General features: G+C 42.3%; 1 protein-coding gene across 2 annotated transcripts in view; it reads right to left on the minus strand.

Moving 5' to 3' along the window:
• Window positions 1–16355, minus strand: part of HOMER2 (homer scaffold protein 2) — a 73759-nt gene that overhangs the window by 47808 nt on the left and 9596 nt on the right. For both annotated transcript variants that reach the window (XM_051628103.1, XM_051628102.1), the window contains exon 2: window positions 2741–2897. In XM_051628103.1, coding sequence (XP_051484063.1) covers window positions 2741–2897 — 157 coding nt within the window. The remainder of the gene's footprint in view (window positions 1–2740; window positions 2898–16355) is intronic.

Raw genomic sequence — 16355 nt, forward strand, 5'->3', positions numbered from 1 at the left:
AGCTACTGTACACAGCATCTGTTTTTCTGTGAAAGACCCAGAAATTGTAACACCCATTCTCTTCTAGCTTTGCAAACACAAGAAATTAAAGCGGTACAAACTGTTTCGGATCTAGGGTCTCCAGCCACTCCTAAATCTTCCTGTTCCCCTTTGCCCTGAAGCACTTTCTGTGCCCTGGGGATCTGGGGACAAGGGATAGGAAGGGGAAGGGGACAGGCTGTGCCTGCTGGGAGAAGAGAGGATGGGGCTGAAGGTCAGGGGACTGCGGAGGGTCCAGACCTTCAGTGACAGCAGCAAGCTGCCTGTGGAAGCCACTCGTGCAGAGTCACAGCCCATGGGGTGGTGGTGTGTGAGCAGGAAATGGATGCTCCTCAGGTGTTCTGCACAGCAGCAGGGCTGATGGGTTTCAGCAGCCCTACATTGCTCCACACACCTGCAGTTCAACACACTGCCCAGAGGGATACAGGGAATGCCAGAAGTATAGTAAAGTTTGTGCAACTGGGTAACAAACAATGTTTAAGTGAAATGCTCTACATTATTTAAAATATTTTTAATGCTACTGCATTACATCAACATAAGGTAAAAAACCCCCAGAATTAATCCCACATACAAGTTGGATTAAAGAAATATTTCTCCACAAGCCAATGTGCATCATAAATGTTTGTCTAAAATAAAGGGTTAGAACAGCCTCTTTGCATTTCAGACAAGGATGGAGACTTGTAAGAGATACATGTCCTTCATCACCACCTTCCTTGTAGGGTCAAGTCCCTTACTTTACTTGAGATTCAGCTTTTTTGTCTTTATAACAGAGAACTTCTGTCAGCAGTGATACCTTGATGCTAATCCATCTGGTATTTGCCAACACATGGAGGACTTTATTCTAGTAAGTGAGATGTACAGAAAGCAGGTCAACACCAACCCATGTTGTTTATATTCTTCCTCACAGTCCTATCCAGTTTCATTTTTGGGTAGAAAACTAGGTCAAAACACTAAACAATAGTTGTTTGAGGAGGGAAAGCATCTTTTAACTTATTTGGGTATAAACACTCTTATTTTTCCAAATCATCACTCTTAAAACAGACAGGCAGGGTAACTGGGAACTCTCCAGAGGCAAGTGTGAACGCAGCATCTCTTCTCAACCTGTTCCTTAATTAGCAAAGGGTCAATAATTCATGTGGCCAGCAATTGATTCTTGCACGGGAAGCCCTGGGGGAGAGTTTTAATCATGGAAAGCTCTCCTTCTTCTGGGACATGTTAAACAGGGGGTGGTTCTGAACATCTTTTGGGCAGATTACAAAGCAAAGCTTGGATGCCTATCTCATTCTCAGCACGCACTTTGCTGTTCTGGGCAGGACCTCTGGCTGCAGGCATACACTGTTCCTGCCACATACAGTAATTACTTTATTTTCATTAATTGGTCTTAACGCATGCATGCACATCCACAAATCAAGCGACCCACTCCTGTGAGTACAGCAGTTTTGGCTTGGAATTCATGCTTGCCAGGGTTTGTAAAGCCAACAGCCCACTACCACCAGCACCAGCTTTGTCCAAGCAGGATTATCTGTGGGGTGTAAGTAAATTTTGGGGGGCTCAGCCCTCCCCAGCGAGTTGCAGGTGTTTGCTGGCTGCAAACCAGGACAGCTGGGGCAGTTCGCTGGTGTGTCTGGAAATGAACACGTCAGCACAAACAGTGCAGTGATGGTGATATATTAATGCTGTACCCATGTCAATGAAACATTACCATCAATTTAAGCAAGCAGTATGTCTGATTTATAAGCCAATATACAACCAAATATAGCACAGGAGGTGTTTGGAAAAACAAGCATGTGAAATAGGCATGACAAATAGAAAAGCTTTATTAAGGGATGATTTCTGCGATCTCTCTCTCCCAGGACAGCAATATTTCAGCTTCCTCATCCAAACAGGAACACAGATAAACAAGCTGTAAACTTGTCTCATTACCCTGTGGTTTGTGCTTTGGCAAAAATGACAGGCAATTTCTGTACATGAGTGAAATGTTTTAACTTATCCCTCTGACTGGGGTTTGCTAAGGGAAACCAGTCACGTCACAAGTTACTTCGGAGGAACTAAACAGAGGGATAAATCTAGTATGTCATTAAACCAGTTGTCTGAACAACCCATTCAGTCCAACTGATTTGGATTCTTACAGGACATACTTCATTATCTGGTAATGCAAAACAAAATAAATAAAAAAGAGTGAGGGGGGGAAGTCTTAATGCCTAATTTGTCACCTAAGGCTGATGAACTCCAGAGTGAAAGCTGAAGAAAATTAAGCGCTAAACTGCAAACAGTTCAACCAGGTGAAAGTGAAGACGCAGTTGGCATTTACATTAAAAGCTCTAGTCTGCACATACTGTCTTCTCATTCCCTTCAGCAAGAACATTTTTGTCACCAAAAAGGCCTCAGCCTTATCTACCTAGAACAGGTGGTGGTTGCAGATCCTGCACTACAGACTCAATTTGGACATTTAAAACTCTTGGCTCATTAAGTTTGGGAAGTCAAACTGGTCAGAGATAAAACCAATTAAGTTTGGCAAAATAATTCTCTGGGTGTCGTGTTTTTCCAATTATCACTACAAATGTCTGTAATGGATTATATTTAAAAAGTGAGTATGAACTTAAGTGCTTAACGTAGCCCATCTACGTCTACCTTCAGCCAGGGATGCCAGCCACGATCCTCTCCACCCAGTAAACACACCGAGGTACCACCAGCCTCCTACCTTGGCTCCATCCACACTGATAATCCGATAGCTGTTTCTCGTGCTGTCATAGAAGTAGGAAACAGTTACAGCCTGCTTGCTTGCGGGAACCCAGTTCTTCTTCGTGCTGGGGTCAATTTGGAAGACATGGGCTCTGGTGGTGAAGATGGGCTGTTCTCTGGAATAGGGAGGGACAGGAGAAATGGATGCATGAGTCTGCGGAAGATGAAATGTCCCAGAAGCCCAGCCTTGACCAGGCTTCTTGAAAGCACAAGACAGAGAGTGCCTGGCAATCCCCCAAGTGAAAAGGCAGAGCAGAGATGCTGCCGAGCCACGATCCAGCCTTAAGTACCTCTCCTTAGCACCACTGAGTGACATTCAGTGCCCTAAAGTTATTGCTGTAGTGCAGGAAGGAACTGGCTTTTTCTCCCCATGTTACACCAACTTGGTACCCACCTTTTCCTCAAATTATTAATTTCCAAGAAAAGACACTCACATGCATTCTTCCTTTCTTTCCAAATCTGCCTATTTTGCCAAAAGCAACACCAAGTCCCCCACTGCCACACATTCCAGTGAACCACCAGCTACAGCCAGGGTTCCTCTGTGGATGCACCAAGGACTCCAACAGCCTCCCAGCATGATATAATTACTGAAATGTTAATCTCTATCCTTAGAATCCCACTGTTCTGTGGATGTGCATGAAAACTTAATCAGATGCAAAACCAGTCAATCATCCTGGGGAGCAAGGGGAAAAAGAAACACAACCAAAACCCTCTGTCAATATATACTGTCTTTCACTTCAGCTCTCAGGGCATGAGGTACTGCCCCTGGCACCCAGTTCCTTTTCACCAGCCCTCTTTAGATGCTTTTTCTCATCAAGAACATTGTGCACACAGTGGAGGGGTTTCATTTTACCATTGACAATGCAAATCACATGTAAAAGCAGAGAAGACGCAGGACTAAAAGAACAAAATGTGATACATACAAAGTCATTTAGGTTGAAGACCAGAACTAGGACTTACTTAAAGACCATAAAACTAGATCCACTTCCAACTATACCTTTAATCCAAGTTCAGAGGTAGAAGTAACATGCAAATGAAGCTCTACTGTACTTTTGTATAATTTTTTATGCTTTCAGTTCTTAAAACCTGCAGCATATAATCGCCTATATTAAGTGCACCACTCAATATACTCTTATCACACACAAAATATAACACTGTATCATGAATAGTTCCACTTGACAGAATTATGACAGGATACAAAAACAATTGTAGTACAATAGAGTTACCACTCAAAAATCACATGGAAACTGAAAAGGCTGCCAGGCTGAAATTTACACAATGCAAATGAAAAGAGGTAGGTGAAAGACCAGGGATATCTCTCACTCTCATATGCTGTTCTTTTGTATCCACATAAATATTTTCTATTACTTATAGTCCCATAGTTTTGGAACTATGTTTTTAATATGATTTCTGTAATCTTCATCTCCCTGTATATATACCTGAATGTGAATATTAGAACAGAATAACTTCAGGTACTGCACCTAGGTACATATCAAACATCACACATGACCTAGACCATTGCAGTTAAGTTAAAATCAAGGGGAGTAAAGTTACAAATATCAAACAGACTAAGCAATTTAAGTGTAGAATTAGCTCAGGAAAGATGCAGTGAGCTTGAAAAGCCCAGCAAGGCCTCAAGAGAGCAAAAAGGAAATAATTGTTTTCACCTTTCAAGACACATGCAAAGTTTCACATTCTCCAGGGGCTGCCATGCAGGTTTTTGCATGGACAGCTGTGCTGATCCCTGTAAAACTGAAATTACAACAGGACTGTCATATTACAGCTGTGAAAGAGTAGCATTTGGTTCAGCTCTTCCTTATCAGCAACTCACTGAACCCGACTCTAATATCACACGCTAAAAACGATGCGGCCTTCAGCTGGGAGGAGAGAAGGGGAAGGTCTCTGTAACATTTAAAAAACATTTTCATCATCCATTACACAAGGTTAGCAGTAACAACCACAAAGGTCATGGAGTTTGTTTGCAATAAGGAATGCAGGGTAGGGAAGTTTCCCCCAAGCTGCTTACTCTTTCACTCTAAAAAATATAGACTTTTCCTGAGTGAAGAATAATTTTGAATTTATTTCACCTTTTACTTAGTTCTATATTTTTAGCGGATTCTACTAATAATTGTTTTTACTAATGGCGATATGACCTGTATCTTGCAGTCTAAACTTTCAGAAGTTTCCTCCATACAAACCTATTCCACAAACAACTTGAACTCTCTTAACTCATCTTAGCAATGCCAGAAAACAGCGCTAAAACTATGCCTGGCCTCTCTGCAGCAGAAGCAGTAAGAATAAAGTAAACCTGGAGATTAAAAAAAGTAGAATAAAGGGGAAAAAACTATCTCCACTTTTTCAGGAGTCTTGTAGCAACTACTGTTGTCAACAGAAGCTGTACTCATGCATCCAAGCGGATAAATTAGTGGAAGCTCAGGGCTTGAGGTAGCCATCTATCCATTCATGTGGGGCTTTCATTAAAAAGGCAAACCAGACTACATTTCTAATCCTCATGACTATGAAACACAACAAAAGTGCATTTTGTCTTCCTAGGTGCAAACAGCAGCCTGATCCCTCACAGTGACAGTGTATAGTTGATTTTTTTTATTTTTAATAAAATGCTATGTATAAACTTAAGCATTAACTCATTCAAGATAAGTGAGCTGCTGATCTTTGATCAGGACTCAAATTTGGAAGGGTCAGCTGGCTGCTCTCTGCCCTGCTTCCCTTCCCACCACTGCAGGTCTGCAAAGCCAACTGCATTGACAAACTCCAGTGGTGCAGCTTTCTCATGGGGATATACCCTCCTTCACTGCTTCCCAAACTTCTTTGACCAGTGAAGCACACACAGGCAATAATTAAACTGTGGCACTACATTTTTTAATTAAATGCTGAATTAGACACTTTTACAAGGCTTGCCACAGCCTTACAGAGCTCCAAATTGAGAAGGATTGTGTTTCTCACTTGCAACATCTGACATTAAAGAAAGCACTTTACCATCAGAGGAATTACTTCATTTTTCAGGATTTCTTTTCATTTTAACAGAGATTTATCAAGTCTTAGGCTTAAAACAAGAGCAATACTAACTTGAAATTTCCATGGTATACCCTGCTTTGTTTGATGGCTGAGCCCCTGTAGGCTGGTCCTTATGTGACACTGTCACTTTGCCTGGGGGGGGCAGGGAGCAGCCAGCCAAGCCAGGCTGCAGGCTTGTAAATCAGAAGGCAAAGAGAATTTATTAATGTTTGAAATCTCATGAATTTTAACCAAAGTGGTTAATAATTGATTAAATACTCTTTAAAAAGAAATATGTTTAAAAATCAATTTGACAGTAACATCCACTGTTTAGAGTAAAGCTGATTGAAATGTATCAAACGGAGACTTAATTTATAGCTATTAGTTTTTTTAAATCATGCAGATTAAGAAAGAAAACGCACTTTGATAAGCTTTTTTATTATTAAACATGGCTAGCATGTTTTATAAACATTATTGCAATAATTTTCAAGTCATGGTTTAACGTATTTTAGATTACTTTTAATTTCCATCCTTGTGTCATGTGAGACAAGTCTAAAGTAAAAAGCACTCAGTCACCATTAAGGTAGAAATATGTCATTAACCTTTTCTGAAGAATTTAAAAGCAGGAATAAATACTCTGGAGCTAACTAACTGCACGCATAGCTTTGTGAGATACAGTATCACTTTCTGGTTAATATATAACCGTGCCAAATTTTACAAGTGTGAGCATAGCTGCAAGACGTGTTTTGTATTACCCTTCCTAATCAACAGGAATGAGCTCTCACTCAGGAAAAGTTCAAATTACTTAACTGCAAGTTCCTTGTTTATCATTCGAATCCTGAGCATAACCAGTGACTTAAATCACTTCAGCTGTAAAGACTCTGCTGACTGGTAGCCAGCGCTGTAAGGGCTGTGGGACATTGGGATGGAGCTGTGGCACGGTGAGACCTGATGGGGTGGTCAGTTGGCACCTGGGAGAGCCCAGACCAAGGACCCCAGCCACACATGGGACCACCTGGAGAGCCCAAGGTCTTTTAAATGTGCCAAGTATCCATTGGTGGGCACAGCACTGACGGAGCAATAAACAGAGCAAAGCAGCTCCTTTACTTGTAGGATCTGGAACACCAAATGTATTTGTGACAGGAGCTCTGGTACTCCACCAGGGGCAAAACCACTATTTGCACATTTTGCTAAAACTTTTAACAGATCACTTTAGAAAACTTCAACAGATCTGTTGTCTTGAAGAGGATTTCTAGTTTACAGAACAGAATTAGTTGTGCTCTCCCCACACGAGTACTAGACAGCTTTGCACTAACAGTCTGATTTACCAATTGGAATAATTTTTTTTTTTTTAAAAGAATACATCCTCATGCAGCTGCCATTTGGCAGAGGATGTACATGCCTGCAGACAGTGTGTCAGCCTAGAGTTTTTGGAACATGATGCTTCCTGCTACGGGCCAGTGTCATGCACACACTGAGGTTTATGCTACCTGACAGCGCCAGCAGATCCGCAATGGTTTGCTATAACAAGTATTAGATAATGATCTTTCAAGAAAGAAGAATAGGTACAAATGCAAAATCCTACATTGTGATGTACCCCACATCTCTGACCATGATATAAAAAATTTTATTTGCTAAATGCAAAATGATAAACTTGGTGTCAACAGTTATTTGGTTTGAGCATCGCTACTACTGCCTGACAGTGCAATAAAAACCCTAATCCTCTGTGTATCTTCACACATCACGTAATTTGGAGTGCCATTCGTATTTATTGAAGATAATTAAAAAATAAGCAATGTTGCTAAAAACAGGAGTGCTGTTCCTATTTTTACACACAACTCTCCCACCTGGCAGCTGACCTCTCCTCCTGTGGGAGAGCGGGATGACAGCAACGCCAGCTCCCAAAGCCACTGAGCATCATCTGTGCCTCTGACATCTCAAAAATGCATGCACTGCTCCAAAGTCTAAGAGCATATTAGCAAGGCAAACCTGTACCTTTGGTCCCAAAGGAAACCGAATTATTACATTCTACACTTTTGAAAGTGGCAAGCTTACCAGTCTCTCCTCCACAACCCCAGAAGTCACTGAATGTCCCCCCTCACCAGCAGCAGCAGAGCTTGCACTGGGGGTCCTCAAGCCTCGGGGTGTGCAGCTGCCCTGCCAAGCTCCTGCTGCCTTGCCTTTCTAGATGTTCCTGATGCATGATGGCCCCTGAGCTCATGGATGGAGATTTTTCTCCTATTTGAAATACTCATTTTGATCAAAGTGCTGGCAAGTAACGATGCTTAAAAATTACCTGTGAAACTATTATTTCATCTCCCTGTAACACTACTCACTTGTTCATACATCCACACCTCAAACTCTAAAACAACCAAGCCCTCTCCCCAAAACATCAAAATCCAAGTAAAGTAAATGCAGGCCTCTGATGAAGGATATAACTGCTGTGGGGAGAAGTTACAGTTCGAGGTGTCGCATGTGATAATTAGCACACTGCGTAGAGTTTATACACGAAATTAACCTTTGCTCTAAGCAAAAGGGAGCTCACTATCCTCCAGCCTGTTAGTTCTACATATGGAAGGCCTGTTCCATCTTGGATCGAGTCTTTTCAGGTAGTGTAAAACTGTATGAATTAGCTTCTTAATGATGACCGAGGATGAAGTTGGAGGACCTGACCTTGCCTCGCTCCAGCCAGGACAAGTACATCCCCCTTACACTCACCACAACAAACAAAGCCAACTCAGCTGTCTCAGCCCAGTTCCCTGAGATACTGTAACCTCAGTGTCCATCTCTGCCTCTTCCATGGCTGGGGACAAGGACCAGGACAGCAGGCTGGGCCCCATCAGCACGGGCAATACACAGAGTTGGGAGATGTGCAGGTTGCCTGCTCCCTTCCTGAATTGGCGTATGCTAATTAATCCAGGTCAGTCAGATCTCATCAGCTGCAACAGGCAGGTTTGGGTGCTGGCTGCCAGCACACACAACCAGCAGAAAGGAAGAGCCTGTTTCAACTTGCAAGGGTGCAAAACTCAGTGTGAAGTGAGCAAGTGGGTAATGGCTCCATTTTACACCTGAGGAAACAGCCATCAAGAGCGAGATGGAATCCCAGGATAGCAGCCAGTAGCAAGCCTGGAAATAAAATTAAATTGCCTCATTTCCTCTCTGTAGCTTTGTTATCACTACCATTGCAGGGCAGTTTTATACCAGATCTTCCACCCAGGCAAGTTTTTACTATGTCAATTTAAAAGGCTAAATCAGCAGCTAAATATTCACCACTCAACAAAAGAGACTATTGCAAAAATTAACAGACCTTACAGACCAGAGAGAAGCTATCAGTGCTTTTAACAACTGCTCCTTTATGGTGTAGAGACAGGTGGGACAGGATTCCAGCACTGCAAACTTGCCTGCAGCCCAGTACCAGCAGCTGGATGTGGGTCTGCCCAGCACACCTCAGCCAGCCACTCTCCACAAACCAGGGCAGATCCCGTTTGTCCTACAATGAAATAGTCCACCTCACCTAGGTATTTCCACAGCAAAAATTACTTGGAAGGCTGGAGAAGCAACCCTGGGCAATACAGTGCAGAAAGTGGAAAGGGAGGTATTAGGACAGGAGGGATGGGAGCAGTGGCCCAAAGCAATAGGCTGGATTAGGAGGGAACAACTGCACTTTTTGCTCATCTCTTTCTCTCTGTGAAGAACAGCAGGCACCACTTCACCTGCCTTTGCCAGTTCTCTGCTAGTCAAGCCCCGTGCTCCTGGGTGGTGTTTTGCTGCAGGATGGAACTGAAGGTACTTAGGAGGGTACAGGGAACAACTTCTGAAAAACCCAAGCTAGTAACACAGAAATTACACCATCCCTAAAAAAGAAGAAAACATGAAAGAAAGTTATTTTTAAAATATAATTTACTCAAAGTCATTATTTTCAGTCTTTCAGTTGCTTATGTTCCTATTTTGTAGACCAATCTCCTCATGATGAGGTTGAAAAGAAGTGCTGAATGTGGCAGCAGCACTAATTGAGGGCAAGGTTGTGCAACTCATTCAAATAACCAGTCATGATTCTCTTGTGCCCACTTTATATTAGATTTTATATCAACACACCTGCAGAAATGTAGGAAATTCATGTAAAAAAAATAATAATTTAGCCCTCTTCTTCTACAGGCATTATTATTTCAACAGACAGAATGTAATTAGCAAAAGTGCTTCTTGTGTTTGTAGGAAACATAATAGTTCCAGTTACTCAGATGAAAATAAAAACCCTAAGAAATAAAACTAGCTAGCTAATTTTCTGTTAAAAGCACAGATGTTAATTAAGCTGATTTTTGATTTGCGGCTGAGTTAAGTCCAAAAGAATAAATCTTTCAGACAAAAGCTCCCAGTATGAAAATCATTGCAACATCTGTGAAATCTCACAATGCCATTATGCCTTTGTGAAGTGAAAATACAAATTAAAAGGCTTAACTTGGGCAGTGAAAAAGCTCACACTATTTCTGGGCTATCTCCAGAAGGCTATTAAACTTTTAAGGCACTGTGAATAAACACTCATACACAAGTGGCAGGAACTGAGTGGACTCTGAACTAATCCTCCATAGGTAAGGTTAGTTATTGGAAAAAAAACAAGTTGAGACGTGTGTGTGAAACTGGCTGTGATACTCTGATAACTTCAGAGATTTTTCCTGAGAAGACATTGAAAGAGGATCTATATATTTGCACCCCAGGTAATGTTGACACAGCCTCCCATTTGTGTAGGGATAAATTCAAACCCTATTAAACTGAAAAAACCCCACTTGTACTCTTGTTAGTCTCCAGCACCTGTCCTACCCTTGGTGACAAATGAGGCTGCATCAGCACATAAACAGACCCCCCCGAACCTTCCTATTTCTCTGGATCGGTTAAAAATTACATCCTCTGGATTCGCCCCAGCTCCAGTAGAGTTAATGCTTTTAGCACAGCCTCCTCTGTGGCACAATGTTTGTGTTGCAATATTTCAGCCAGAGATTGCCATTGTAAATTGAAAGTGTAAATCTTGAAGTAGAGAGCACAAGTCTGCAGCAGAGAGAGCATGTCCTCCCCCTGCGCCTTGCCCGGTGCCAGCAACCCCTGCCCAGACACAAAGCCAGGAAACTCCAGGCTCAGGACAACTCCCTGAGCTCTGGTTCACAGACCCACGTGCCTGCCCCAAAATGTACCTGTGCAGCTGCTCTTAAGGACGAAGCACTGGCACACACTAGCCTCACATTGTACATGTTGGGGGCTGCCCTGGAAAGCTCTTAGCAAGACCCTCTGCTGCAGCGTAGGGAGCTCAAGCAGGAGGGACCCCCTGGAGCTCCTCATGGTGGGGTGTGTGGGGGTGAACAGCCCAGAGGTATCCCACATGTGAGAAACAGCTCATCCCTGAGGGGCACATACTGGCCTCTGCTGCTGCTGGAGCAGCTCAGTGAACCCCAACAAAACCACAGCTCCGTGTCACTCAGACACAGGTAAAACAGCACATGGGGGTTGACTGGTTTATTTTACAAAGAAGTAAGGAGCCAGTGTGCAGATCTGAACTGCACCAAGTTCCTCCAGCACCACCCAGAAAGAAGAGGCCCCATTTCCCAGGGCCCTCCCCCGCCCCACAAGTGCTGCTCAGAAGCCCCCAGTACTGGCCTTGCTGGGGGAGCCCCTGTCACTCCTGTGGAGCCCTGGGTGCCTCCTCACTCCACATCAGACACCATACACATCTAGTGTTAGCACTGGGAAGAAATTATCAAAGAGCAGAAAATAATGTAAGCACAATAATGAAGGAAGACAGTAATCTGTTTTGCATTTGCACACCGGCAGGGGAAATCTTTTAGCATGCTAGTGGAGTCTTTATTGTTATTATTAATCCTTTGCACTATGTTCTGTGTGCCAAAAGGCTAGGGATACTTCGAGGTTTTGTGCGATATTTGGTGTTTATTTTAAAAATGAAGAGATTAAACATCAGAATGATCAAAATACTTGTATCTACAAAGCTAAGACTGAAGTGAAAGACCATGTGTGTGTTTGTGCACGTAAAACCCACTGACTCCACCAGAGTAGCATTTCTACGTTTAGGACTTTTTTCTCCTCCCAAGCTACATGAATTTTGCATGACAGATGAGGTTATCTTTGCACAAAGAAATCTGAAAAGTTGACTCTAATCAGTAACATAATCAAAGCCTCGCTCTTGCAAAATAATATGATTCAACGCTCCATTATTGCAAATGCCACAGAACTAACCAGATCCTTGGAGGGGAGTACTTTTGTGCACTAATCCATGCATGAAATTATCGATATGCTTTCCCATGCCCTATTCAGATGCCCTGAGGTTTTTCTTCCACTTACACAAGGGGAAAAAAAAAAAAAAGAAAAAAAAAAGACAATCAGTTCAGTTTAAAGAACAAGTTGTGTAAGTCTTTTTGACCTACCGCCTACAGGATCAAATAAAGGGATTCTACCAACCATAACATCAGGAGAAAACGAAAAGGGTTTTGCTTGTGCTGGTGGCCACCACCACCTGTGGGCAGCACAGGCAGGGCCCAGCACGGCACACACTGTGACCAAGATGCTGCCAGAGCACCTGGGCTAATAAAACACTCAGGCCTGACTGCTCTACTACACAGCAAGAAAAAAAGAGTGCCAACAGATGGCTTAATACAAGGATACATGCCTTTAATGACACTTAAGCATATAAAAACTTAAAGCAATTAAAGAATAAGCTACTTTGTAAGAGATTAGATACAAAACAATGGCTGCCCTGGGGTTTTTGGTACATTTATCAACTTGCCTGTGCTGAGAACTGCACCAAGCTGGCAATAGCACTGCCATGTTTACAGAGATTTGTTGCTAATAGCCTCCTTCTAGAAGACACCAAATAAATAAATAAATAAATAGATAGATAAAATTGACCAAATGTAACCAAGAACACCAAAGACAGTAAAAGCAGCAAAGAGGTTCCAGTGCAAGCCTGGAACCCCAGAGCTACTGTTGGGAAAGGCAAGGTGTTGGGCACAAACACAGCTAAAGCCAGCACCATTCCCCACTCAGTGCAGCTGAAATTAGACTACCTGCAAGAAAGCAGATTTCCATTTTCTGGCAATTTTAATAGGCTAATAGAATCAGAAACCAGCATATTTGGGTTGCTGCTAGCACACTGGCAGCACCTCTCCAAGCAACTTGGGGACTTAGTTCTTGAAACTAATGTATTCCTAGCAGCCAATAAGATCACTGAATGACACATTTCTACTGCTTGAAGTTGAAAATGCAAAGGAAATTTCAAACACTTAGAAGCTAACGTTATTCACTTCAATCTTTAAAAATATAACACCATCTGTTGCCATCAGATTTACAGTACAGATCTCAGATACGTACATTTAGTTGTGGGTATCAAAGACTGTCAGCAACCCCACTACAAAAGCGAAGATCTTCTGGTCATCTCCAGAGCTTCAGAGAGAAAACCCGCTAAATTTGAAAAGTAACCAACAGGTTATACACGAAAAACATGGCATCTATGAAACAAAAATCCCACACCAGTAGAAACACAAAACTAAACCGCTACAACCTGTTAACTCTGCAGTAAAGCAAAGTGCACATATCTGGAGGTAAAACTGGGAGAAACCTATCCTATAAATACCTGAACTTCAACGGACAACTATTTCAGGTCCCCACAGTCCTGCTCCCTCACCACTTCTGATTTCTGCATACCAATGCAGCCCACTCTGTGGGCTCTGAGAGGCACAGGTTTTATGAGGTGTGGACTATGGTGGGATTTAATTTCAAGTACCAGCATTTTCCATGTGATGCAGGTTTCATAACTACAGGGTATAATCAAAATAATGACACTCATGTCAGCAGAGGCTCAAAAATTACTGTGGGCTGTATTAATATTTGTAAATAAAACATAGCACATGTTCTTATTATAACCCTATTACTCAAGATGTGTCTGGGTCATATGTAAAATCAAATTAAAAGTTCGGGTTATTTTTTTTAATATGCATTAGCCATTACAAATCTAACTCAAGTTTTAAGAACTAACAGTCCTGAGCAGCCAAGCTAGGACACCCACCAGGGGCTACACATGCAGGAACTGTCCAAAGTCAGACCCCTTATAGAAGCAGATCATCAGTAATCTCAAAATAAAAAGACCTTGAACTTATTTTAAAAAAACTATTCACTTTGCTGAAAAGCTATCTTCCCACTTTTCTGAAGTAAAACAACAAACTTTGAAAGAAGAAAACCTTGCCTGTATGATGCTAATGACTACATTTCCCACGTTTAGTTTTTTGTGCCTTGGAAGTTAATACAATAGGAGAGGATTTAATAATATTTTTTTCCCTGTGACATACTCTGTCCTGCTGGTATTTCTTGATTGAAAGACTGCAAGTAAATCTGGCTTTGCCTTATAAAATTAAGGTCTACTAGACATAAAAATCCAATTAGTGCTACAAAAATTAAAGCATAACATTTCCTCAGTCTCACTTACACCAATATAAACGTTTTTTGTTTTCTGTCAAGGGTGAAGGACACAGCTGAATGATGTGATTTTTTCTCCCCATCTCATTTACATATTGATTCTAATAAGGCCAGGCAGGTAGGCCGATAATAGCACTGATTCTGTCAGCAGCCAAAGTTGCCAGGACTGTGAATACTGTCACTTATAGATTGATAAATGGACTACATGGACTAATTGTATTTCAGCATCTCTGGACAGATGGCAAATCTTACAGCCATATGGTGATTATTTCCACTACACTGAAAGTATATTAACACTTACCAAAATGTTTAAAGTGATGAGACGATCTAAAATAATTTTTCCATGAACTGGGATAAAAAAAGATGGGATCGGATGGGCTGGCACTCCAGGGCTGGGCTCTCTCCCAGGATTCCTGTTCACTGCAGGCTCGAGGGCCTGTGGGTATTGCACAGTTATTGATGGGACTGGCTATGTACTGGGTGCTCAGCTGTAGCACAGCAATGCTGTGACAGCCACAGGAAAACATGCCTCCTTTTAGGTATTCTGCACTGCCCTTATTTAGTTGCCACTACTTGATACAGTGGCTGCCCTGGGAGTTGGCAGCACCAATACATACACTTTCTTTTCCTGGTATTTTTTTCTAAATCCTTCCCTGCTCCCTGGGTGAAAGCACACTGAAGTTATTGTCCTGTTTTGAAAGGTAGCCACATACCCAGCCCTGGCCCATGCAAATGCAGTGGAGGACTGCCCACACCACAGACAATGGAGTCTCTGGAGTAGGACTATACATCCACTCTGTGCATTTAGCTGTCCCCATGCCTGCTCCCAAAAGAGGAAACAAACAACTGGGAAAGGACAGAATTAAGCCCCAGCAATTCTGTCAAACAAAATAAACCTCCTGGATGGAGACCAGAGGCTCATCCTGCTTGTTGCCAACCAGATAAGCCATTGCTAAGTTCTGCAGTGCTACTTCAGCATGGAGCCAGTAGCTCATCATATTTATCAATGCAAACAAAGCACTCAATGGATAATACATCAGGCTGACACACATCCCAGATGACACAACCTGCTTATGGCTGTGTCCTTTACTAACGCTTTTGCTGTGGGGCTTTGAAGCTTTTACGAGATTTACACAGCAGTGAACTCACCCTTAAAACAACAGGTGAGTACGTGCAGGAGACTTGATCCTCTTCTGCTCCAAGTTACTCCCTATTTATACCAAACAAATGTGAGCAAAATCAGCTCGATAAAGTCTAAATGGACTTCTATGCTAGAAGATAAGCCGTATTACACAATTCAATTTTTTGCTTCATTTGCAGAACAAAATTCTGAACATATATTTGTTTTAAAATAGGATTAAAAGTCTCATCTTACATTATGTACTAATGTGTTTTGAATGCAGTCTCCTGGTAGAAGATCCCTTGTTAGTGGAGGCAGATGCTCCCCTTGCTGGGAGAGAAAAAGTTAATGCACGAGTCTCCCCTATCTGCCAGAAGTAAATTATAGCAAGTCAAGAGCTAGAAACTACTCTTCATAGTCCCTGTCATCTAAAATTAGTGCCTGGTGTTAGTATGCAGAATGGATCAAGTACTCAGCCACTGAGGACAAGGTGCCAATTGGTGAGAAATTCTTACTATGCTTTTTGCACATTCACACTTTAGCACCTTAAGAATTAAATTGATTTGACATGTAAGGCCTCTATTACAGATCTCTCTAAACACAGTTTTCTTTTAGGAAAGTTTACTATCACTTGAACGCAGCAAAAGATCATTTCAGGTGCTTGCTTCTCCCTAGACAACCCAGACTAGCCTCATGTTTTTCCATGTGCCTCCCCAGCCAATGCTCTGACCCAGGCTTGGAGCTGCTGCTGCCCTGGGCACCAGCTGGGCTGTCCCCCTCCCCCCCGGGAGCCCCAACAGCTCCAATGTCCCCACGAGGAAAGGAGAAGTGCCAAAAAGAGCTGGAAAAATAAAAGAAAGGGAAGAAAAGTAACTTAGATCCAAGGTGCAAAGTTCGGACCAATCAGTTTAACCATGGAAATCAGTAATTTTTTTAAGGAATACCAGGCAGTGCTAACCATCCCAAGTCA

The sequence above is a fragment of the Apus apus genome, chromosome 10 (genome assembly GCF_020740795.1).
Source record: "Apus apus isolate bApuApu2 chromosome 10, bApuApu2.pri.cur, whole genome shotgun sequence".
Taxonomy (NCBI): domain Eukaryota; kingdom Metazoa; phylum Chordata; class Aves; order Apodiformes; family Apodidae; genus Apus; species Apus apus.